At 49.8% G+C, this 25,663-nt stretch overlaps 2 protein-coding genes across 4 annotated transcripts in view; both read right to left on the reverse strand.

Moving 5' to 3' along the window:
* Window positions 1-6,329, reverse strand: part of LOC117189940 (cAMP-dependent protein kinase type II regulatory subunit-like) — a 50,441-nt gene extending 44,112 nt beyond the window's left edge. The window contains exons 1-2 of one of the 3 annotated variants that reach the window (XM_033395021.1): window positions 5,903-6,325; window positions 1,859-2,106 (exon numbers count right to left, since the gene is read on the reverse strand). The gene's annotated coding sequence lies outside the window, so the exon portion shown is untranslated. Of the gene's footprint in view, window positions 1-1,858; window positions 2,107-5,902 lie in introns of all 3 variants that reach the window. The other 2 variants (XM_033395023.1, XM_033395022.1) reach the window with 2 other exon arrangements.
* Window positions 6,330-12,617: 6,288 nt separating this feature from the next.
* On the reverse strand, window positions 12,618-19,812 carry LOC117191329. Its single transcript, XM_033396232.1, has 2 exons — window positions 19,780-19,812; window positions 12,618-13,937 (listed from the first exon to the last, which is right to left on the reverse strand). Exon 2 carries the CDS (start codon window positions 13,921-13,923, stop codon window positions 12,748-12,750), a length of 1,176 nt encoding a protein of 391 aa, XP_033252123.1. The 5' UTR covers window positions 13,924-13,937; window positions 19,780-19,812; the 3' UTR covers window positions 12,618-12,747.
* Between the last annotated feature and the right edge of the window lie 5,851 nt (window positions 19,813-25,663).

The raw sequence follows: 25,663 nt of genomic DNA on the forward strand, positions 1-25,663 counted from the left end.
TCCCCGTCTCCTGTCACCGTCTCCTGTCTAATTAGACTTAAAAGTTATGCAGCAGCAGCGGCGGTAACGACACGGAGCTAATTAATAATATAAACTTAAGTTTCTTGATGTCATTGGACAGGTGGAAGCCCCAAATTCCAGCCAGAATTCCAGTTCTGTTTTCTGTTTATTTACGCGATGGATCTGTAATTCTTTTCTGTTCTATTTTTGGTGGTGAAAAATTATGCGCTGGCAATTGCTTGGGCCATAATAAAATAAAACAAAATAAAAGATGAATGTCATAAAGAATCGTTTAATTCTGTTGCCGGTTCTTTGTCGGATTTTCCCTTTTTTTCCATGATGAGTTTTTCACGTGTTTACCCTTGTCAGTGGCAGAGACACAGAGAAAGAGAGAGAGAGGGGGGGGGGGGAGGGGGAGGGAGCATTGAAAGGAACATAAAAGGGATACCTACGAAACGGAGCATGTGCCTCCTGTCAATGTGTATGCCTTTAAGTCAGCTTGTAGGAAAAGTTGGAAGTTTTTCATTAGAGCCCAAGAAGGAAGGAAGCCAAACAAACTAAAATTGTGTTTTTATTTTTAGATCATTTCCCATTGCATACAAATCGGCGGTTGCTGGGCAAATATTATTGATGAATTTTTATTTTAACAGCTTTGCCCATTGAACAACGGCCCATAATGGAGCCCCTCCTGAAAATGATAGGAAAATCAATCAATAAGGGGAGATATAAGCCCCGTTGTAGAGCCCTCCAACATCGCAGCCAAATGAGAAGGAGAAGCGCCAGGAGCAGTCGCAATGGTAAGCCGGCCCATAAGCTTAACAGGTCCAGGAAACGTGAGGACATGACAGGAATCTGCTGGGACAATGGGAGGGGCCTCCACTCTCGTTCGATGAGCAGAGCAATGGGCATGGGAATGGATATGGAAGGACAAGCCTCGCCTCCAGGCCATTGAATCGGATACGCATTGAAGTTAGTCCTCCCCAAAAGTTACCCATTTCCCCTACCCCCCTACCCTGCACACACGCGCTCTGTCTCTTTGGGCCTCCTTTTGACTCTGAATTGAATTTGGCTTAGAAATTGTATGTTTTTTCTGTTGATGGATGCGATGTCTGCCGTTGGGACAGTTCTCCAGCTGCTGTAAAAGTTGTTCTGTTCGTGAAAATGCTGAATATATACAAAATGGAATTAATTACAGCGAACGTAGCGAAGAAACAGTGTTGGAAAAGTACACAAAAAAATAGAGGGAAGCTTTGAAACGTATCCTGTTTTTATATCTGTTATACGCCGAAAAGTTAAAGAAACAAAAATATATCTGTTATACTTCTTACGAATAACTCTGCTATACAGGCATTTAGCTGGTAAATGTTATACACAGCTTAATACATATAAGATTATATTTTCAATGCCTTTATCTATTATACAAGTACATCGATCTGTTATACAACTATGTTATTTGGTTTTAGAATTGTCTTTCCTTCTACCCCACGGATCGCCTTCGCTCCTCTGCTCCACCTTTCCACCTTGCATCTGAAGCACCACAAGCAGACGGCTCTGCCGTGAGTGCTGCTTTATTTAATTGCTGCTTGCTTTTTCATTTGTATTTGTTTATCAACCAATGCCAACCCTTGAGCAATTGATAAGCGCGTAAAATATTTAATCGCGTACAATGGAGAGAGATAGACAGTGAGAGAGAGAGAGAGAGAGGGGGGAGAGGGAGAAAGACAAACCAAGTGGAAAACGGGAACACACAGCAAAAAGCAACACCGAACGGAACCCCTACCCACACCATTCTTCAACCTTTCCACGGAACCCCCTCACTCGAGTACTGTGCGACGGGGCGGCAGGGCGGAGCACTCACCTGACTTTGTTGCTGGTTTCCCCCACGGAACGAGCGTCGCGTCGCGTCGTACGGAACGGTAACAGATTTTGATGGGCTGCTTGAAACGGCTTCGTTCGGGGCTGCCACTTGCTGATGGATGCTCCTGCTGTTGCTGCTCTTCTGCTCCCTGCTCTTCGCTCCTCTGCTACTCGGCTGCTCCACTCTTGTCTCTTGTCTCTGGGCTTCCTCTGCCTCTCTGGCCTCTTGTTTGCTGCTTTTTTTTATGGCTAAAACCAAATTTAATTTGTTACTCTCTCGTTGCGGTTGTTGTCTTTGTTGCTTTTAGTGTTGTTGTTGCTTTTGAGTGGGTGTGGATAGGCTATTGCTTCGGCAATTCTGGGCGGGGATCGCTTTTTCGAGTTTCGAGAAATTGACTTTGATGTACCAACAAAAAACCAACAACTGAAATTTGTTATTAGATTTGATTGAAAAATTCGTATTTGCTGGGATTTAAATGCTTCTCTTTTTTTTTGTCTACCGTTCCGTTATCGTGTTTGCTATTACTTTTGTTGTTGGATGCTGGAGGAGGAAAAAAACCACGAGACGAACTCTGTAAATTTAAGTGCTCTCTTTGAGAGTGCTGTAATTAAGTTGATTGGAGTGGTATCGGTGCCCAATGATTTATTTGCTGTGCTGTTGCACGTCATCTCATTTGTTTTTTTTTGAACATGTTCTGCCATATAATTGTTTAATTAATTATTTGCCCCATTTCGTGTGTGCGAAATAACTTTTCGCTTAAGTAAACATTTCGAGTACATATATTTATCTTCCTCTCTGTGCATTTTCGTTTTGCTATAGCAATTTTATGTGCACATTTATGTATGTGTGTACTGTTTATTTGCACTTGCCGACTGTGTGGGCGTGGGTGTGGGTTTTTGGCCCGACAACTCCTACACAGGCCAACAAAGACTTGGTTTTCGAGTTTCGGTATCAATTGCGCCGACTATTGGCAATTTAAGTAGTTGTCGCCCCTGACCCAATTGCGGAGTTGCAATTCGATAGCGATAGCCATCAATAGCAGCAATACACACACTCCTAAGACACACGTTTAAGGTGTATTATAAAAAGGTGAGGCACACTGCCGTTTTTCGGGTCACACGCACTGAGAATATGCTACTTTCGTGAGAGCGCTGCCTCACCCCTGCCCACAATCACACTGAATGCCGTTAACCTTTCACTTTTAATTTCAATTCATTCAATTACGCAAACAGTTAATTAATTAATTTCCATCTACACATTCAACTGCTGCGTGAATGGTTGAGTGTGAGTGTGCAAAATTGTATTAGAGACCTCACAATGCCAATCAGAGATTGGTGTATAGTGTATAGCTGGAGTAATGCATACCACTCCAATCCGAAATATTGCCGACGGCCTGCGTTCAAAACCGGCATTTGAATCATCTGCCCCCGGGGGCCAAGCCTCCGCAAAGCTCACCCCCTCTCCCTATCCTACTCTTTACACTTAAGCTCGTCATCGGCCGACCCAACAGGCTTGTGGGCTGGGGCCTGGCTAAGCGTGTTTATTGATTGTTTCCCCTCACCGAAACTGAAGCAGGGAAGCCTAACGGGCGGACCTCCTACTCTCCACCCCACCCGAACCAAAAACCTTGCCGTCAACATATGTATGTATATTACATGTTTCGGTGGTGGAGAGATGGGGTACGGGTGTAGTCTGCCGACGACTGCCACTGCCACCTCCACCTTCAGCACCGACCGCCGCCCACCACCACCCCATTCACTCCTCCTCGTGCATATCGGCCTCGTTTTTTATTACGCGCACGTAGTGTAACTTTTTTTACCTTCTCTCACATTTTTACATACATTCACTTGCACAATCAGAGTGGGGCACCGGCAGCGGGGGGGAATGGAAGCGTGGGGGACGCTAAAGTTAATTTTTTTGGCACATTTGGTATTTCGTGTTGGTTTTCTGTAATTACTTTTTAATTTTTAAACGCACGCAGAACTCATAATCCGATGACCGTAGAATCGACGACGCCACAACGGTCCGCGTAAAGTATTTAGTTGGTTTGAGCCCGTGGAGCCAGTTTACCGACCGAACCAAAAGAGCATATGTAAGTGCGCCAACCATTGGAACCTATCGAAATATATGACCCTCAGAAATATACCGAAATATACCGTCTCATTTTAAAAATATACCATAAATATACCGACGAAGTTAAGTTCTGTTATACATATTCCTCGTTTTTAATATTCCGTAGAATATTACCATCTATATAGAACATTTAGCCATGCCATCATAATTTTATACGATTGACGAATCAACTTAACTGGTGTATTTTTAATACTTGCTTTTATTGCATTTTGCGTAAAAAGAGGTTTTAGCGAAATAAGTCAAACAAAAAACAACTAGCGAAATACATAGGTCAATCAAAACAAACGAAAAAGGAAATTGCTCAATTTTGATATTCCATTGAATAATGCTGACTAACTAAATCTCTCAGCAATGCCCACATAGTTTTATCCCATTGATGAATAAATTTTCTACAAGATGGGATAGTTTTTAATCCTTGCTTTTATTGTATTTATTGTAAAACGAGGGGGAACGTTGTGAGTTGCTGCGGACACCGCAACTCTACAGTTATACCCGATACTTAGTCAGTATGGCTCTCCTCCGGCAGACGCCGCTAATATTAAACGACACGACAAAGAGTGCGTGCGAGAGAGACAGAAAATCAGTCTGAGCGTGACGTCGGGCGCTGCGTAGCCACTGCAAATTGATTTGTTCCTATTGGCTATAAAAATGATCTGATCTGATCCAGATTCAGCAATCTGATAGATATGGTCATTATCTATGATTCTGCCCATTGAACAACGGCCCATAATGGAGCCCCTCCTGAAAATGATAGGAAAATCAATCAATAAGGGGAGATATAAGCCCCGTTGTAGAGCCCTCCAACATCGCAGCCAAATGAGAAGGAGAAGCGCCAGGAGCAGTCGCAATGGTAAGCCGGCCCATAAGCTTAACAGGTCCAGGAAACGTGAGGACATGACAGGAATCTGCTGTGACAATGGGAGGGGCCTCCACTCTCGTTCGATGAGCAGAGCAATGGGCATGGGAATGGATATGGAAGGACAAGCCTCGCCTCCAGGCCATTGAATCGGATACGCATTGAAGTTAGTCCTCCCCAAAAGTTACCCATTTCCCCTACCCCCCTACCCTGCACACACGCGCTCTGTCTCTTTGGGCCTCCTTTTGACTCTGAATTGAATTTGGCTTAGAAATTGTATGTTTTTTCTGTTGATGGATGCGATGTCTGCCGTTGGGACAGTTCTCCAGCTGCTGTAAAAGTTGTTCTGTTCGTGAAAATGCTGAATATATACAAAATGGAATTAATTACAGCGAACGTAGCGAAGAAACAGTGTTGGAAAAGTACACAAAAAAATAGAGGGAAGCTTTGAAACGTATCCTGTTTTTATATCTGTTATACGACGAAAAGTTAAAGAAACAAAAATATATCTGTTATACTTCTTACGAATAACTCTGCTATACAGGCATTTAGCTGGTAAATGTTATACACAGCTTAATACATATAAGATTATATTTTCAATGCCTTTATCTATTATACAAGTACATCGATCTGTTATACAACTATGTTATTTGGTTTTAGAATTGTCTTTCCTTCTACCCCACGGATCGCCTTCGCTCCTCTGCTCCACCTTTCCACCTTGCATCTGAAGCACCACAAGCAGACGGCTCTGCCGTGAGTGCTGCTTTATTTAATTGCTGCTTGCTTTTTCATTTGTATTTGTTTATCAACCAATGCCAACCCTTGAGCAATTGATAAGCGCGTAAAATATTTAATCGCGTACAATGGAGAGAGATAGACAGTGAGAGAGAGAGAGAGGGGGGGGGGAGAGGGAGAAAGACAAACCAAGTGGAAAACGGGAACACACAGCAAAAAGCAACACCGAACGGAACCCCTACCCACACCATTCTTCAACCTTTCCACGGAACCCCCTCACTCGAGTACTGTGCGACGGGGCGGCAGGGCGGAGCACTCACCTGACTTTGTTGCTGGTTTCCCCCACGGAACGAGCGTCGCGTCGCGTCGTACGGAACGGTAACAGATTTTGATGGGCTGCTTGAAACGGCTTCGTTCGGGGCTGCCACTTGCTGATGGATGCTCCTGCTGTTGCTGCTCTTCTGCTCCTTCTTCTGCTACTCGGCTGCTCCACTCTTGTCTCTTGTCTCTGGGCTTCCTCTGCCTCTCTGGCCTCTTGTTTGCTGCTTTTTTTTATGGCTAAAACCAAATTTAATTTGTTACTCTCTCGTTGCGGTTGTTGTCTTTGTTGCTTTTAGTGTTGTTGTTGCTTTTGAGTGGGTGGCAGTGGGTGTGGATAGGCTATTGCTTCGGCAATTCTGGGCGGGGATCGCTTTTTCGAGTTTCGAGAAATTGACTTTGATGTACCAACAAAAAACCAACAACAACTGAAATTTGTTATTAGATTTGATTGAAAAATTCGTATTTGCTGGGATTTTAATGCTTCTCTTTTTTTTTTTGTCTACCGTTCCGTTATCGTGTTTGCTATTACTTTTGTTGTTGGATGCTGGAGGAGGAAAAAAACCACGAGACGAACTCTGTAAATTTAAGTGCTCTCTTTGAGAGTGCTGTAATTAAGTTGATTGGAGTGGTATCGGTGCCCAATGATTTATTTGCTGTGCTGTTGCACGTCATCTCATTTGTTTTTTTTGAACATGTTCTGCCATATAATTGTTTAATTAATTATTTGCCCCATTTCGTGTGTGCGAAATAACTTTTCGCTTAAGTAAACATTTCGAGTACATATATTTATCTTCCTCTCTGTGCATTTTCGTTTTGCTATAGCAATTTTATGTGCACATGTATGTATGTGTGTACTGTTTATTTGCACTTGCCGACTGTGTGGGCGTGGGTGTGGGTTTTTGGCCCGACAACTCCTACACAGGCCAACAAAGACTTGGTTTTCGAGTTTCGGTATCAATTGCGCCGGCTATTGGCAATTTAAGTAGTTGTCGCCCCTGACCCAATTGCGGAGTTGCAATTCGATAGCGATAGCCATCAATAGCAGCAATACACACACTCCTAAGACACACGTTTAAGGTGTATTATAAAAAGGTGAGGCACACTGCCGTTTTTCGGGTCACACGCACTGAGAATATGCTACTTTCGTGAGAGCGCTGCCTCACCCCTGCCCACAATCACACTGAATGCCGTTAACCTTTCACTTTTAATTTCAATTCATTCAATTACGCAAACAGTTAATTAATTAATTTCCATCTACACATTCAACTGCTGCGTGAATGGTTGAGTGTGAGTGTGCAAAATTGTATTAGAGACCTCACAATGCCAATCAGAGATTGGTGTATAGTGTATAGCTGGAGTAATGCATACCACTCCAATCCGAAATATTGCCGACGGCCTGCGTTCAAAACCGGCATTTGAATCATATGCGCACGGGGGCCAAGTCTCCGCAAAGCTCACCCCCTCTCCCTATCCTACTCTTTACACTTAAGCTCGTCATCGGCCGACCCAACAGGCTTGTGGGCTGGGGCCTGGCTAAGCGTGTTTATTGATTGTTTCCCCTCACCGAAACTGAAGCAGGGAAGCCCAACGGGCGGACCTCCTACTCTCCACCCCACCCGAACCAAAAAACTTGCCGTCAACATATGTATGTATATTACATGTTTCGGTGGTGGAGAGATGGGGTACGGGTGGAGTCTGCCGACGACTACCACTGCCACCTCCACCTTCAGCACCGACCGCAGCCCACCACCACCCCATTCACTCCTCCTCGTGCATATCGGCCTCGTTTTTTATTACGCGCACGTAGTGTAACTTTTTTTACCTTCTCTCACATTTTTACATACATTCACTTGCACAATCAGAGTGGGGCACCGGCAGCGGGGGGGAATGGAAGCGTGGGGGACGCTAAAGTTAATTTTTTTGGCACATTTGGTATTTCGTGTTGGTTTTCTGTAATTACTTTTTAATTTTTAAACGCACGCAGAACTCATAATCCGATGACCGTAGAATCGACGACGCCACAACGGTCCGCGTAAAGTATTTAGTTGGTTTGAGCCCGTGGAGCCAGTTTACCGACCGAACCAAAAGAGCATATGTAAGTGCGCCAACCATTGGAACCTATCGAAATATATGACCCTCAGAAATATACCGAAATATACCGTCTCATTTTCAAAATATACCATAAATATACCGACGAAGTTAAGTTCTGTTATACATATTCCTCGTTTTTAATATTCCGTAGAATATTACCATCTATATAGAACATTTAGCCATGCCATCATAATTTTATACGATTGACGAATCAACTTAACTGGTGTATTTTTAATACTTGCTTTTATTGCATTTTGCGTAAAAAGAGGTTTTAGCGAAATAAGTCAAACAAAAAACAACTAGCGAAATACATAGGTCAATCAAAACAAACGAAAAAGGAAATTGCTCAATTTTGATATTCCATTGAATAATGCTGACTAACTAAATCTCTCAGCAATGCCCACATAGTTTTATCCCATTGATGAATAAATTTTCTACAAGATGGGATAGTTTTTAATCCTTGCTTTTATTGTATTTATTGTAAAACGAGGGGGAACGTTGTGAGTTGCTGCGGACACCGCAACTCTACAGTTATACCCGATACTTAGTCAGTATGGCTCTCCTCCGGCAGACGCCGCTAATATTAAACGACTCGACAAAGAGTGCGTGCGAGAGAGACTGAAAATCAGTCTGAGCGTGACGTCGGGCGCTGCGTAGCCAGTGCAAATTGATTTGTTCCTTTTGGGTATAAAAATGATCCGATCTGATCCAGATTCCGCAGTCTGATAGATATGGTCATTATCTATGATTCTGCGTTTTTAGTTTTCTCGAATCTGCAATATTGTAGATGCAACAGATTTTCGTCCTTTGTGGGGGCGGAAGGGGTTGGGGCGAAATTCTGAGATATACGTTTTATAGTGAGATCTAACAGAAGTGCGGATACCAAATTTGGTTACTCTAGCCTTAATAGTCTCTGAGATTTTTGAATATCCCCAGATTTTCGGCCTTTGCGGGGGCGGAAGGGGGTGTGGCGAAATTTTGAAACAAACTCGTCTCTGTCCGATATATTAGGAGTGTGGATACCAAATTTGGTTGCTCTAGCTTTTGTAGTCTCTGAGATCTAGGCGCTAATGTTTTACTCTAAGCAAAGCCGCCTATGCTACGTGTGTGTTAGAGAGAGACAGGGCGAGAAAAAATGAAATTGTTTTCTTGATGCTGGCTATAATAATAATACGATCCAATTCAGATTCCGCAGTCTTAAAGATATGGTCATTCTCTACAATTCTACGTTTTTGGTTTTCTCATATCTTTAAAATTGTGAATGCCACAGATTTTCGTCCTTTGTGGGGGCGGAAGTGGGCGAGGCGAAGTTTTGAAATATTTTTGTAGCAGTGACATATCACAGAAGTCTGGATCCAAAACATCGTTGCTCTAGCTCTTATAGTCTTTGAGCACTAGGCGCTGAAGGGGACGGACAGACGGACGGACGGACAGACGGACAGGGCCCAATCGACTGGGCTATTGATGCTGATCAAGAATATATATACTTTATGGGGTTGGAAACGATTCCTTCTGGACGTTACACACATCCACTTTTACCACAAATCTAATATACCCCAATACTCATTTTGAGCAGCGACAAAATCAATTCGCACTTGCATGCACTTCAGACCTTGGCGACCCCGCAGGAGATTTCCGATTGGAAAAATCCAATCGAATTTTCAAGATAGTTTTAGTTTAGGAGATATAAGCACTCAAAGTTTAACATTTTTTCAGTGTGCAAATATTTATTGAACTCATATTCACTAACTAATTTAGCAAGCTGAGACGGTCAAAGGTCCCACTGTGCCGCTCCAAAGACATCGGCGATCCGCGACCACCGCTTCGACGGTGCTGAGGCTCGAGAGTCCAGAATTATTTCGTTGCTGGTGAAGGCATTGCCGAACAGACGAAACCGATGGGCAGCGGGGTCGCGGTAGAGACGAAGTACAGGCGAAAAGGGAATTGAAACCCCGCGCGCTCCCTCGTGCCTTTTGGGTCCTAATGTTAGGACCCGCCATAGAACAGCTTTTTGGTTGCTCATGCAACATCTTGGTATTGTATAGTCTTTGGTAAAGGGCAGGCAAGCCACACTTGCAATTTGGATGTCACGCATTAAAGAACATGTAAGGAAGCGATCCTGGGCTGGGGTACATATCTCAGTCTACTCCAGGGTCGAAATTACAGCAATATTTATAATTTGCCGGGACTCCGTATTTCGGACCGACGATGGGGGACGGGGCCGCAGTCCCGCGGACGGGGGCGATCGTAGCGTGGGACGGGGCAGTTGGTTTCACCGAGAACACTCCGGTTATCGTCGAATAGCGCCTTCAGGGCCCCACCGAACTCAGAATCAATACGGAGGTCTTTACTATGCGATAATACCGACAGGTGTCGCCGAGAGTACCTAGGCTATCGCCGGACAGTACTTACGGGACTCCGCCGGACTGAGAGTTACTACGAAGCGGAAAGGGGGACTATGCTATGCGGGAATACCGACAAGTATCGCCGAGAGTACCTAGGCTATCGCCGGACGGTACTTACGGGACCCTGTCGGCCTAAGAATTACTACGACGCGGAAAGGGGACTTTGCTATGCGGAAATACCGGCAAGTATCGCCGAGAGTACCTAGGCTATCGCCGGACGGTACTCACGGGACCCTGTCGGCCTAAGAATTACTACGACGCGGAAAGGGGAACTTTGCTATGCGGGAATACCGACAAGTATCCCCGAGAGTACCTAGGCTATCGCCGGACGGTACTTACGGGACCCTGTCGGCCTAAGAATTACTACGACGCGGAAAGGGGAACTTTGCTATGCGGAAATACCGACAAGTATCGCCGAGAGTACCTAGGCTATCGCCGGACGTTACTTACGGGACCCTGTCGGCCTAAGAATTACTACGACGCGGAAAGGGGAACTTTGCTATGCGGAAATACCGACAAGTATCGCCGAGAGTACCTAGGCTATCGCCGGACGGTACTTACGGGACCCTGTCGGCCTAAGAATTACTACGAGGGTCAGGGATATCGACGAGCATCACCGAGAATGCCTAGGCAATCGCCGGATAGCACTTACGGGACACCGCCGAACTAAGAATTACTACGAGTACGAGAATACCGACGCGTATCGCCGAGAGCGCTTAGGCAATCGCCAGATAGCACTCACGGGACACTATCGGGCTAAACATTACTGCGAAAATCTTTATCATACAGGGCAGGTATCGCCGAGAGGGCTTAGGCAATCGCCGGACAGCCCCTTCGGGACCCAGGGAACTACGGGGATCAGGCGAGACACCAACAGGAGTCACCGGGGGGCGCTTAGACGATCGTCGGATAGCGGCCTCGGGACCCTGCGGGGTCACAAACTACTGGAGGGAATCATGCGGAGGGAACAACGACAGGTATCACCGAGAACGCCTAGGCAATCGCCGGACAGCGGCCTCAGGACCCTGTCGGGCTACCAACTACTGGATGGAATCACACGGACTCGGGCAAGAGGCGGAAGAAAAGATGAGAAGATGAAGCCCCGGGCCTCCAGGTTCCCTAGTGTATAGATTGTTGGAGGTCGTGCTATGTTTCTGTTATATTCGTTACATTTCACTTTATTCTCTATTGGTTCCCTACCTATCGCACCGCTCAGCAGCCCGTATACACGTCTAGAGACTAGCTTACCCCTGAACTCCCACGCTTGTACTCGTCGAAAGCCTCCTCTTCCCTCAGGGTCTTCTCCCCGTAAGCGCAGCGTCGATGCCGGATCTTCCCCGTGTCACTGATAGCGTTGGCGTGGATCCGGGCCGCCACGTGTTTTTACTTTTTCCAAGCCACTCGAATTTTTCCGCGAACACGTCCGACTCCTACGACTGCTCCCAATCGAATCTTTTTCCTCCCCGTTTTCCCAGCTCAGAGCCGGCGTTCTGCTGGCTCTCCGATCCAGCGTCAGCGTGGGCGGCTGGCGTCGTCATCTTCCGCGGTGGCAGAGGGCCGGCGCCGTCGTTCGGCGTCTATAGCTGCGCCGGTGACTTTCGCCTCTCTTTTCCGCTACTGGCGCGTCGTTGCTGGATTTGATTGCTGTTCTCAGCGGTCCTCTTCTGCCGTTGCTGCGTTGATGCTGTTAACTTATCTTTTCAGCGCTTCTCCTCTGCCGTTGCTGCGTCGATGCCGGCGGCTCGCTGTTCTCGGCGTTTCTCTTCTGCCGCTGCCGCGTCGATGCCGGCGGCTCGCTGGATCCCGGTGTTTTCCTCGTCTCTCTTTGGCCGCTGCTGCGTCGTTTTTGTTGGGTTTGGTTCTCGGAGTATTCCTCGTCTCTTTTTGGCCGCTGCTGCGTCGTTGTTGTTGGGTTTGGTTCTCGGCGTATTCCTCGTCTCTCTTTGGCCGCTGCTGCGTCGTTGTCGTTGGGTTTCTGCTTTCTCGGTGTATTCACGCCGTTGCTGCGTCGATGCCGTTGGTTTTCGGTCCTCGGTGTATTCCTCTCTCGTTTTGGCTGCTGCTGCGTCGTTGTTGTTGGGTTTTTGCTCTCTCGGTGTATTCACGCCGTTGCTGCGTCGATGCCGTTGGTTTTCGGTCCTCGGTGTATTCCTCTCTCGTTTTGGCTGCTGCTGCGTCGTTGTTGTTGGGTTTTGGTTCTGAAAAGCCAGTGGCGTCCACCGTGATCGCGACTTTCCCCCCTTTAAAGAAGATAATAAGCTACGTGGGGCTTAGAGACCCCTCGGGCCGTATAATGTATAAAATTAATGTCATGTACCGGAAAAAATGTGGGTGGAGCGTACGCTCCCTCACACCCCCTCCATACTTCGGGGGTGCCGAAGAGTGACGGTGACGGCCCGGCTGCGGGTAATCTTTATGCGAAAGCAAGTGCCGTCATGGACCTCCAGTCGCCGGACTCCCAGTCGGTAGGCGCGATCGCGGAAGAATACGGTGATGTTGGATATGAGGTCCCGGGGCAACTGTCGACCTGGCGCGTTGGTCCGCCATTCGGGGGGAGCCTCTGCCCATTCCGGGTCGTCCTGCACCGCGGCTACCGTAGGGTGGAGTCGGAGTATCTGCAGCAGGTCGGCCATCTCGCCATACTCCAGCGGGAGGCTCTCTTCGGAGTCGAAGTCAACGACTCCCTCATCGGGACGTTGTGGGGGTAGTCCGGCGTGGGCGGCTACGAAGGGAGGCGGGACGTCATCTGACACCGATGGGTTGGCTGGTGCCCACTGCTGGTGCGCCTGGGGCGCGAAGCCCAGCCTCATGAGGGACCTGGAATCGGACCCTCCGTCGTCGCGTTGGGGTCCTACTTCCCCCCCTGTATCGCTTGCGTGGGACACGTCGGAGTAGTGTGGTCCGGCACCGTCCCCAGATTTGTCCTCGTGGTGTACTGCTGGAGGGGTGGCTGCCCGACCTTGACCGGCCAGGTTCCACTCGGCCCAAACGGGCGAGTCCCATTCGTTCCCGCGAGCCAGTGGGTGTCTGTTCCCTTCGTCCTGCAGCGTGGACGCCAGGCTTTGAGCGTCGCGTATTATCGTCTCGTGCTCGTCGGTGTCCGTTGTCGCGTTGTCGTCGTCGATGGCAGCCCCATAACTCCCGAACCAACGGCGATTCATGGCGGCGACGTCGCGATTAGGCGCCGAGCGGACACCTGCGGTTGCGAAGCGGCCATCGGGCCCTACTTCCTCTTCGGCGTCGGTCCCCGGGTCCTGGGTTTGTCGGTCGATCCACCCTTGGATGGCTGCCGCGCGCTGGCCCCATGGCATCCTGTCCGGTTGTCGAAGTATCGCCTCTCCGACCCGCCTCAGCTGGGCTTGGCGGGAGGCGGATGGCCCATTGGGGTCGACGATCCAGCCGCGAGCCCGGTTTGTCGTTGGTTCGTCGGCAGGTGCCGGGAATTCAGGCAGCTGGTCTCCGCTAGGGTGTCCCGTCGTATCACCTAGGGGCCGAGCTTGCCTTCCGTCTCTTAGACGCTTCATGTCTTCAGTCGATTCTAGGGAGAAAATGCCTGTCGGTTATAACCTGCCTGTCTTAACTAGGAGTATTAATACCCTCCCCCTATCCTGCTTGAGCGGTGCGAGTAAGAAGATGTTTACATTGGGTGTAGTACTTATCTAATCCCATAAGGGGATGTATACGTAGCTTACGGTTTCGTGGGTCGCGGAGGACGTGACGGTAGCGCGCTACCGCAAGTGGCCCTTGCGAAGTCGGCAGGTCATTCAGGTCTCTCCAACGTCGTTGGGTTCCCCTCGGGGTGGTCCACTCCGTGGAACGCCTTTAAGTCGGCTAAACTCGCAGTTTTCCTTCGTTTGCCTTGATGAACCTGTAGTCGAGGTTCACGGTAACTGGGTTAGTCGAGTCTGATCTTCGAAAAGGGTTGCGTTGTCGACCGGCCGCGGCATCGGCTTGACTCGCCTATGTCCTTCGGGGCCGAGGTCTTCCAGGCGTAGCGGGTCGTGGTGTAGCGCGATGCTGGTTTCCCGTGGGGTCGTTCGCTCTGATTGAGCCGCACTGCTGGGCATTTCTGATTTGGCTCGCGTCGATCGTATTATATTTTTAGCGCCGCCGGGTCCGTCTCGGTCGGGGCTTAGATGCGTTGTCCTTGTATTGCTGCTGGGTCTGGCGTGGTCGAGGCTTCGATTCGTTGTCCTTGTATTGCTGCTGAGTCTGGCGTGGTCGTGGCTTAGCTCCGTTGTCTTGGTAGGGATACTCTGGGTGGTTTTCGAGGCAAACGGACTGGCCCTGGGTGTGTCCAGCGGTGTCGCAGTCGTCTCCGTCGAATCTTCGTTGCTTTGGGTGTTCTTCGAGGCGGACGGACTGGCCCTGGGTGTGTCCAGCGGTGTCGCAGTCGTCTCCGTCGAATCTTCGTTGCTTTGGGTGTTCTTCGAGGTGGACGGACTGGCCCTGGGTGTGTCCAGCGGTGTCGCAGTCGTCTCCGTCGAATCTTCGTTGCTTTGGGTGTTCTTCGAAGTGGACGGACTGGCCCTGGGTGTGTCCAGCGGTGTCGCAGTCGGCTCCGTCGAATCTTCGTTGATGGTTCTGGCGCGGTCGTATCGAATCGTGGGTTGGGTTCGGGTGGCGTTGCTGGGTCTGGCGTGTTCGATATCCTGGGGCGTTGTCATGGTTACGATGCTGGGTCTGGCGTGGTCGAGATTCTGGTGCGTTGTCATGGTTACGTTGATGGGTCTGGCGTGGTTGGGATTCTGGTGCGTTGTCACTGGTACATTGCTGGGTCTGGCGTGGTCGGGATTCTGGTGCGTTGTCACTGGTACGTTGATGGGTCTGGCGTGTTCGAGACTCCGGTGCGTTGTCATGGTTACGTTGATGGGTCTGGCGTGGTTGAGATTCTGGTGCGTCGGCTTCGTCCGGTGGGTCGCTGTTGGATTGGTCGAGTAGGGGCAGGTAGGGGCAGCGGATGCAGTCGCGGGACTTTCGTCACTAAAAGTAACTATGCGGGGCCGAGTCGAGGATGATGTGGGGATCGGGTTGGTTTCCCGGATCGCCCGCTGGGTCAACTGCAAGTACGCTCGTCCGCATTGTATTATGGCCTGGACGCCGCAAAGGAAATCGAGCCCCAGTATGATGTCGTCCACTACCATGGGTAGGACTAATAGAATCACCCGCGTTTCCTGTTGATCCAGACGTACCTTGACCGAAACTGCTTGCGTCACCTCCTTTGCTGTACCGTCCGCCAGGCGGACGGTAGTCCTTATATTCCGTGCGTTCCCTCCGGTACTTACTTCATGAGCGATGCGTTGACTGACGAACGACCGCGTTGCTCCCGTGTCGAGGGTAGCTGTGAGCGGTACTCCTTCGATGGTTACTAGCGCGGCGATCCTGCATCCTTCCAAACTTAAGGGATGAGTTACTCCTGGGGGCCCTGGAGGTATGTCTCCGATCGGATCCCTGACGAGCGGAGACTCGGATGCCGCGGCGGCCACACTCCCAACAGAATAGCACTCGCCGATTCCTGCATGAACTGCTGAAATGACCTTCCTCCCCGCAATTACGGCAGGCCCGGCGTGAGTTCACCGGCCGGTCTCCATCCTGGGTCACTACGCGGCTTGCCGTCTCGACGATCCGGGAGGGCCCGGTGTCGTCTGGAGGAGCATGCTGTGGGGTGGATAAACCGGGTCCTTGGTATGATGGCGTTCTGGCTTTCGTATTTGGGCGGTCGTTAGCTGGGTGGGTTTGTTCGCGATCCCGCGTTGTCTCGTACGCTACGATCAATTGGGTCAGTTCTCGCAACGTCTCGAACTCATGTCTACGGGTGAACAGTTGGTATTCCGGCCGAAGGTTCTCGTAGATCCTGTCCAGCTCCCTGTCTGGAGTATACTGAGCTCGTTGCATCATGAGTCGGAGGTCGATCAAGTAGTCCTGAAAGGCTTCTCGGGGTCGTTGGCGACGGGAGCGGATCGTATCTTCCAAGCGCTGAAAGTAACGCGGGGGTAGGAAGAACTCCAAGAACTCCTTCCGGAACTCGGTCCATGGCTTGCCTTGCATCTGGAACGTCCTAAACCATCCTTCTGCCTTGCCAGTTAGTAGCCCGGAGATGGCTCGCGGCAGTTGTGCTGGGCTTCCGCCATACGAGTCGGCCCTTTCTTCCAACCGTTCGATGAAAGCCAGCGCATCCGAGTGTCCGTCGAACTTCAGACCCCAATTGCGCAGTTTATCGGCCAGGGCGGCGAAGGAAATTTCTTCCCTTCCGGGTCGCGAAGTTCCGGCTTCCTCGGGGAAGCAGTGCTGGTGGTGATTGTCACCATGTCGCCGGTCAGTCGTGGTTTCAAGCCTGCCAGAGTCGCCGTGAGCTGCACGTGGGAACTCGGGAATTATGATAGATAGAGGCTGCTCCGCACAGATCCCTTCCTTCCGCTCTCGCTGACTCGGTCCCGGCGACGGGGACGTGTTCCTCGGGCTTCTCGGGCTGGGCGCGCTGTCGAAGACCATCCCGAGCTCTTTGATCCGTTTTTCGATGGCAGTCGGATGCTCACCGCGCGAAATAAAGGCCGAGATCCGGCTGCGCAGTTCGTCCACTGTCCCGGTTTCACCGAGGCCGAATTCGGCGGCGATGGCCTGCAATTCGTCCTTGCGCCGATACGAAATCCACTGTACCCCCATGACGAAGCACGGTGGTCGAACTGGCACTTCGAGGTCTTTCGCGTTTCCGACGGTAGTATCACGTATTGACCCTCCGGTAGAATCTTTTCTTAGGTCACGCACTGAGTACCGGAGTCCTTGGGGCTAGTCACGGAAGCACGGCGTATGCACGGTTAACACGGTTGTCCAGTGGAGGCGTCCTTGGCGTCCTTGCTGCTTGGGGTCCTGGTCGATAGTCCTTGCTATCGTTGTCCTTGGTATTGTCCTGACTGTTGATCCTGGCTAGGCCGGTCGATAGTCCTTGCTGTCGTTGTCCTGGGGATTGTCCTTGTGGTCCTGGTCGTGCTGGGTTCGTTGATTTAAGCGTTGGATCTCGTCCCGTGTTGATGGCTGAACGCTCACTGATCACTTTGAAGGCCGGGCGTTTACTTTCGGCTATAGTTTTGTAGGCTGGGCTTTGAATGATCACGCTGAAGACCGTGCATTGAATGACTGCTCTGAAGACCGGGCGTTGACTATTCTCGCTGAGGGCCGGGCGTTGACTATCGTCGCTGAGGGCCGGGCGTTGACTATCCTCTTCTGGGTCTGAGTACGAAATATATAGCCGGGCTGGTTGGTCTTCGGGAGGATTCCGGCCTCTACCGCTCACGACTCGCTGCTCGCAGCGTACGTGTCGCTCTCTCTCTAGCGATTTCTGCCCAGGTTCGGCTCGGTTCTCTTTCTCTGCCGCCTCGCCGCAGCGCTCTCCTCCTCATGTGGGCGCAGCGGCCACGTGCTGACGCTATTGCTAGGGAGGTTAGGGAAGCCAGCCTCGGCTGTACGTGAATAATGGGCGACCTCACGTGCGGTTTTTTTTTTTCAGAGATATACAGCTATTCTTGTCCTAATGATTCCGACTGGCCGTGCTTGCGCATGGTACAGTCCCGATTCCCCCTGCTACTCTTTCTTCTGATCGACTGTTCCACTTAGCGCCCCAAAACATAACGGAATCCCGGAGTCCCTGCTCGGGCGCCATCTGTAAGGAAACGATCCTGGGCTGGGGTACATATCTCAGTCTACTCCAGGGTCGAAATTACAGCAATATTTATAACGACGATGGGGGACGGGGCCGCAGTCCCGCGGACGGGGGCGATCGTAGCGTGGGACGGGGCAGTTGGTTTCACCGAGAACACTCCGGTTATCGCCGAATAGCGCCTTCAGGGCCCCACCGAACTCAGAATCAATACGGAGGTCTTTACTATGCGATAATACCGACAGGTGTCGCCGAGAGTACCTAGGCTATCGCCGGACAGTACTTACGGGACCCCGCCGGCCTGAGAGTTACTACGAAGCGGAAAGGGGGACTATGCTATGCGGAAATACCGACAAGTATCGCCGAGAGTACCTAGGCTATCGCCGGACGGTACTTACGGGACTCTGTCGGCCTAAGAATTACTACGACGCGGAAAGGGGAAGTTTGCTATGCGGAAATACCGACAAGTATCGCCGAGAGTCCCTAGGCTATCGCCGGACGGTACTTACGGGACCCTGTCGGCCTAAGAATTACTACGACGCGGAAAGGGGAACTTTGCTATGCGGAAATACCGACAAGTATCGCCGAGAGTACCTAGGCTATCGCCGGACGGTACTTACGGGACCCTGTCGGCCTAAGAATTACTACGACGCGGAAAGGGGAACTTTGCTATGCGGAAATACCGACAAGTATCGCCGAGAGTACCTAGGCTATCGCCGGACGGTTCTTACGGGACCCTGTCGGCCTAAGAATTACTACGAGGGTCAGGGATATCGACGAGCATCACCGAGAGTGCCTAGGCATTCGCCGGATAGCACTTACGGGACACTGTCGAACTAAGAATTACTACGGGGGTCAGGGATATCGACAGGCATCGCCGAGAGTGCCTAGGCAATCGCCGGATAGCACTTACGGGACACCGCCGAACTAAGAATTACTACGGGGGTCGGGGATATCGACAGGCATCGCCGAGAATGCCTAGACAATCGCCGGATTGCACTTACGGGACGCTGTCGAACTAAGAATTACTACGGGGGGGGGGGGGGGGGGGGGGGGGGGGGGGGGGGGGGGGGGGGTCAGGGATATCGACAAGCATCGCCGAGGGTGCCTAGGCAATCGCCGGATAGCACTTTCGGGACGCTGTCGAACTAAGAATTACTACGAGGGTCGGGGGTACCGGCAAGCATCGCCGAGAGTGCCTAGGCAATCGCCGGATAGCACTTACGGGACACCGCCGAACTAAGAATTACTACGAGTACGAGAATACCGACGCGTATCGCCGAGAGCGCTTAGGCAATCGCCGGATAGCCCCTTCGGGACCCAGGGAACTACGGGGATCAGGCGAGACACCAACAGGAGTCACCGGGGGCGCTTAGACGATCGTCGGATAGCGGCCTCGGGACCCTGCGGGGTCACAAACTACTGGAGGGAATCATGCGGAGGGAACAACGACAGGTATCACCGAGAACGCCTAGGCAATCGCCGGACAGCGGCCTCAGGACCCTGTCGGGCTACGAACTACTGGATGGAATCACACGGACTCGGGCAAGAGGCGGAAGAAAAGATGAGAAGATGAAGCCCCGGGCCTCCAGGTTCCCTAGTGTATAGATTGTTGGAGGTCGTGCTATGTTTCTGTTATATTCGTTACATTTCACTTTATTCTTTCTTGGTTCCCTACCTATCGCACCGCTCAGCAGCCCGTATACACGTCTAGAGACTAGCTTACCCCTGAACTCCCACGCTTGTACTCGTCGAAAGCCTCCTCTTCCCTCAGGGTCTTCTCCCCGTAAGCGCAGCGTCGATGCCGGATCTTCCCCGTGTCACTGATAGCGTTGGCGTGGATCCGGGCCGCCACGTGTTTTTACTTTTTCCAAGCCACTCGAATTTTTCCGCGAACACGTCCGACTCCTACGACTGCTCCCAATCGAATCTTTTTCCTCCCCGTTTTCCCAGCTCAGAGCCGGCGTTCTGCTGGCTCTCCGATCCAGCGTCAGCGTGGGCGGCTGGCGTCGTCATCTTCCGCGGTGGCAGAGGGCCGGCGCCGTCGTTCGGCGTCTATAGCTGCGCCGGTGACTTTCGCCTCTCTTTTCCGCTACTGGCGCGTCGTTGCTGGATTTGATTGCTGTTCTCAGCGGTCCTCTTCTGCCGTTGCTGCGTTGATGCTGTTATCTTATATTTTCAGCGCTTCTCCTCTGCCGTTGCTGCGTCGATGCCGGCGGCTTGCTGTTCTCGGCGTTTCTCTTCTGCCGCTGCCGCGTCGATGCCGGCGGCTCGCTGGATCCCGGTGTTTTCCTCGTCTCTCTTTGGCCGCTGCTGCGTCGTTTTTGTTGGGTTTGTTTCATGATGAAATTATACAAGGTGGTCTCGTCGGGAGGCGAAGTTCGTTCGTGTTGTCCCTTATCGTCAGTGCATGCTTGCTTGTTGATGATGAAGGTTGTTCACGGACGAATTTTTTGATATATTCTTAACCCTTATGTCCCGACAACAACAAAATTATAAAAAGCATATAAAAAAAATACCACAGAATTAGAAGTAATCTTTATATATTATGTAAAAGAACATTTTAATATAACTAAAAATGTTGAAGAAAAATTATTAATGGCTGCATAAAATTTAAATATTAATATATCAGTAAAATCATTTTATTTTAAAATTTTAAAACCCACGGGCCTGTTAAGGGTTAATCAACATCAACATATACCGTCTCACTCATACTCACTATACTATGTGCCCTTCACTCGCACTTATTGCTAGCATACGTTACGGGACTAACTTTTGCCGACGAGACCACCTTGTATAATTGCATCATGGTTTGGATCTCGGCGTATTCCTCGTCTCTCTTTGGCCGCTGCTGCGTCGTTGTTGTTGGGTTTGGTTCTCGGCGTATTCCTCGTCTTTCTTTGGCCGCTGCTGCGTCGTTGCTTGCGGGTTTTGTTTCTTGGTGTATTCCTCCCCGTTTTGGCGTCGGTGCCGTTAGGTTTCGGTTCTTGGTGTATTCCTCGCCGTTGCTGTGTCGGTGCCGTTGGATTTCGATTCTTGGTGTATCCCTCTCCCTCTTTGGCTGCTGCTGCGTCGTTGTCGTTGGGTTTCTGCTTTCTCGGTGTATTCACGCCGTTGCTGCGTCGATGCCGTTGGTTTTCGGTCCTCGGTGAGTTTTATTTAATTCGAAATAATTAGGCGGCCGATTGGGGATAAAAAACATTATCTCCAGATAAAATTTGGTGACCCCGACGTGATCTCTGAGCTGCAGTGTCAATTAATAATCATTCGCGATCGACATTCGTTATCCTTAGCTAATTTTCGGCGGTTAAGCACAATTCGGTGCTAAAACATACTTACATACATACACCTACATACACGCATTGCTGGCTATTAATTTCTCTGTCGCGACAATTCGGTCAGTGCAGTGCAGCGAACTCACTAATACACACAAGCGGAGTATAAAGCGGAATCGGACAGCTCGCACAGCCGCAAAGCTAAAGGCATTAGCTGTAATCCCTTTGCTTTCGGTTCCCACGTTTATACGTATACAGGGTTTCTTTTTCGGTCGTGCTGAGTGACTCTTTTAAAACCTCAACATGGCAGCACCTGAGCCTACCAATGTCGCGAACCCAGCAATGCCGAGTGATGTAGATTTCTACAAGCACAAGGCCGAGTCCATCGCGCGACAACTAAAGGCCATGGATCGCTTTCTCACCAAGGAAGAGCTTGCCGAGTTAGATGAGGCAGAACTTCAAGCTCGCTTAGAGCAAATCGAGCGAATGAATGCGGATTTCGATGCCGCTCAAACGAGCCTTGAAAGGCTGGATTTCCTGCAGTTAGCCCATGATGCCCGGCTGGACTTTTCGAATGTTTATGTCAAGGTTAGGTCCAGGCTGTCGCGGGAGTTGATGGCTGCTCGCACGGTAAATGTTGCCAATTCAACGGCTCGGCATACTCTCGAGGGGAATTCGTCGTTGTTTGCCTATAATAGTATAGGCCGTTCTCGAATGCCCGAGTTGCAGCTTCCGCGATTCGGTGGGAACTACATGGATTGGCCAGAATTCCACTCGATGTTCTCGACAATGGTGCACAAAGACCATCGTATACCAATCATCGAAAAATTCCAATATCTTCGTGGATGTCTAGATGGTGCTGCGCTGGATACGATTTGTTCCTTGGAACTTTCTGAGGAGAATTACGACAAGGCGTTAAATTTACTAATGTTGCGATTCAATAATAAACTGTTACATTTTCAGGCACACGTCAAGGCTATTTTCGGGCTGCAAGGGGTGGAGAAGGGATCGGCTATCGGCTTGCGCGCGCTCAGCGACAAAATCAATTCGCACTTTCGTGCACTTCAGACCTTGGCGACCCCGCAAAGATTTCCGATGGGTTGCTGATCTTCATCATAGGCACGAAATTGGACCACAAGACCAAGGAGAAATGGGAAGAGAGCTTGCCGACGTCAGGATTGCCTCGGTGGTCAAGCATGGCCTCATTCTTGGAAGCAAGATGTCGGATGCTGGAAAATTTGGGATCGGCTATGGTAACAATTCCTAGCCAGCAGGTGGGAGAAAGTAAACCTAGCCCCCTAATCACCTCCATTAACGATCATAAAAGCTCAACATGCAAGTATTGCAAATCCTCCGATGCCAGGCATTTCTAGATCTCCCTGTTTTTTCTCGATACAAGGAGGTGAAGAAGCGGCATTTATGTCTAAACTGCCTCAACAAAGGCCATTCATTGCAACGCTGCAAGTCAGGGGCATGTAGAAATTGCCAAGCCAAGCACACACTGCTCCACATGCAGTCGGGCGCTGACGCTGAGTTGCCGTCGCCTAGCACGGAATCGACCCAGCATGATCCTGCAAGTGACCTAGTAGCAAGCAAATATACTAGCCCGCCCCCCTCGAGTCAGAAATCTCTGCCAAGCCAAAACGTGCTGCTAGCTACCGCAATCGTATATGTCAGGGGCCGTTTTGGATCGCTTATTCCATGTCGTGCCATTTTAGATTCCGCTTCTCAGGTTAACTTTATAACATCGAGACTCGCCAATCAGCTGCAGTTAGATCCTCACCCGTCTCACGTTCAAATCGCCGGTATTGGAGAGTCAATTCTACCATCCAGCTAGGCTGTAGACATCGTCCTGCAATCTCAAGACGAAAGCTATCACGGTTTCCTCTCTGCAATTATCACTGCCTCAATCACAGGAATGCAGCCTAACTTCGGCCTAGACGCAAAGGATTGGCCTATGCCAAATAATCTAAAACTGGCTGATCCTAATTTCGCCAAGCCCCAGCGTGTCGATCTGTTGATAGGTGCTGGTTTGTTCTTCGAATTAATGTGCGTTGGACAGATTCGACTGTCAGACCAATTGCCAACATTGCAGAAGACGAAACTTGGCTGGATAGTGTCAGGAAGTATTAAAAACTCTGAGAAAGCCCGTGCGGCGCTAGCAGCCGTTGAAGATCCCCCTGTCATCTCCGCTTGCGAGACTAATTTGTGCGATATTGTAAGGCGGTTTTGGGAAGTCGATGGAGATTATTCGCCCTCATCAATTTCGGAGGAAGATGTTCATTGCGAACAGCATTTCGCCACAAACTGCATTCGCCTAGATTCCGGAGCTTACTCCGTGCGTTTGCCAACCAAATTCAGTCTAGAGGAATTAGGAGAATCGTATCAGCAGGCGCTACGTAGATTTCTCAATTTGGAGAGGAAGCTAGCAAAAAATGCACAGCTTAAGGATACAAGCAGTCCACAAGCAGGATAGTACAACCACCAAATTACGCGTAGTGTTCGATGGATCTGCCAAAACAGCGTCTGGAGTATCACTGAATGATGCGCTAATGGCTGGACCCACCATCCAACCTAAAATTCTGATAACTCTGCTTCGTTTCCGCTTTTTATACCCGAAACTCAAAATGAGTATTGGGGTATATTAGATTTGTGGTAAAAGTGGATGTGTGTAACGTCCAGAAGGAATCGTTTCCGACCCCATAAAGTATATATATGCTTGATCAGCATCAATAGCCGAGTCGATTGAGCCATGTCTGTCTGTCCGTCCGTCCGTCTGTCTGTCTGTCCGTCCTCTTCAGCGCCTAGTGTTCAAAGACTATAAGAGCTAGAGCAACGATGTTTTGGATCCAGACTTCTGTGATATGTCACTGCTACAAAAATATTTCAAAACTTCGCCCCGCCCACTTCCGCCCCCACAAAGAACGAAAATCTGGGGATATTCACAAATCTCAAAGACTATTAAGGCTAGAGTAACCAAATTTGGTATCCGCACTCCTGTTAGATCTTACTATAAAACGTGTATCTCAAAATTTCGCCCCACCCCTTTCCGCTCACACAAAGAACGAAAATCTGTTGCATCCACAATATTGCACATTCGAGAAAACTAAAAACGCAGAATCATAGATAATGACCATATCTATCAGATTGCTGAATCTGGATCAGATCAGATCATTTTTATAGCCAAAAGGAACAAATCAATTTGCAGTGGCTACGCAGCGCCCGACGTCACGCTCAGACTGATTTTCTGTCTCTCTCCCACTCCCTCTTGGTCGTGTCGTTTAATATTAGCGGCGTCTGCCGTAGGAGAGCCATACTGACTTAGTATCGGGTATAACCGTAGAGTTGCGGTGTCCGCAGCAACTCACAACGTTCCCCCTCGTTTAAAGTCGCCTTGTGTGGCGATATCTGCAAAATGTACCGCTGTGTACGCGTTTCCTATCCCGATACGCACGTGCAGTGCATCCTATGGCGCAATGACCCGAAGGAGGAGATTCAGATGTTCAAGTTGGAGACTGTTACTTACGGAACCAAACCTGCCGCTTTCTTAGCAATTCGTGCTATGCATCAATTGGCAAATGATGAAGAGTTGCGTTTTCCGCTTGGCGCTGATGTTGTTCGAAGAGATTTCTATGTCGATGATCTCATATCTGGAGGGGACAGCATTGATTCTGTCTTCAAGATTCGTCAGCAGGTAAAGGAGCTACTTTCGAAAGGATGTTTTCCCATACGTTAATGGTGTTCCAATGAACTCGCTGCTTTGGAAGGCGTATCGGAGGCGGATCGCGAAAAGTTCCTTACCTTTCATGACGGGACTGAAGTAACCAAGGCGCTTGGTCTAGTTTGGGATCCCACCACGGACAATCTTCTGTTTAGCTTCGCTCACGTCGGAACCGCTGCAGGCCCAATATCGAAGCGTTCGGTCCTGTCTACACTAGCTAGGTTCTACGATCCTCTAGGGCTCATCTCTCCCATCATCACAAAGGCTAAAATATTTATGCAGTCGCTATGGAACGAAAGACTAAAGTTGAATTGGGACGAAAGCCTGCCCCAGGATCTACATACGACTTGGATTGAGCTGACTTCGCAGTTGTCGATGGTTGAAAACTTTAAGTTTCCACGTTACGTGCTTCGGCAGCAAGCCAGATTAGAAATGCACGCGTTTTGTGATGTGAGCCAAGCAGTATATGGCGCCTGTGTATACATGCGTTTGGAAGTTCTTGGGATTGTGCAAAGTCATCTCTTATGCTCTAAATCCAGAGTCGCGCCCTTGAAAAGTATGACTATCCCCAAGCTTGAGCTATCCGCTGCCCTCGTATTAGCCGAACTAGTGTC

The sequence above is a fragment of the Drosophila miranda genome, assembly GCF_003369915.1.
Source record: "Drosophila miranda strain MSH22 chromosome Y unlocalized genomic scaffold, D.miranda_PacBio2.1 Contig_Y1_pilon, whole genome shotgun sequence".
NCBI classification, from domain to species: Eukaryota; Metazoa; Arthropoda; class Insecta; order Diptera; family Drosophilidae; genus Drosophila; species Drosophila miranda.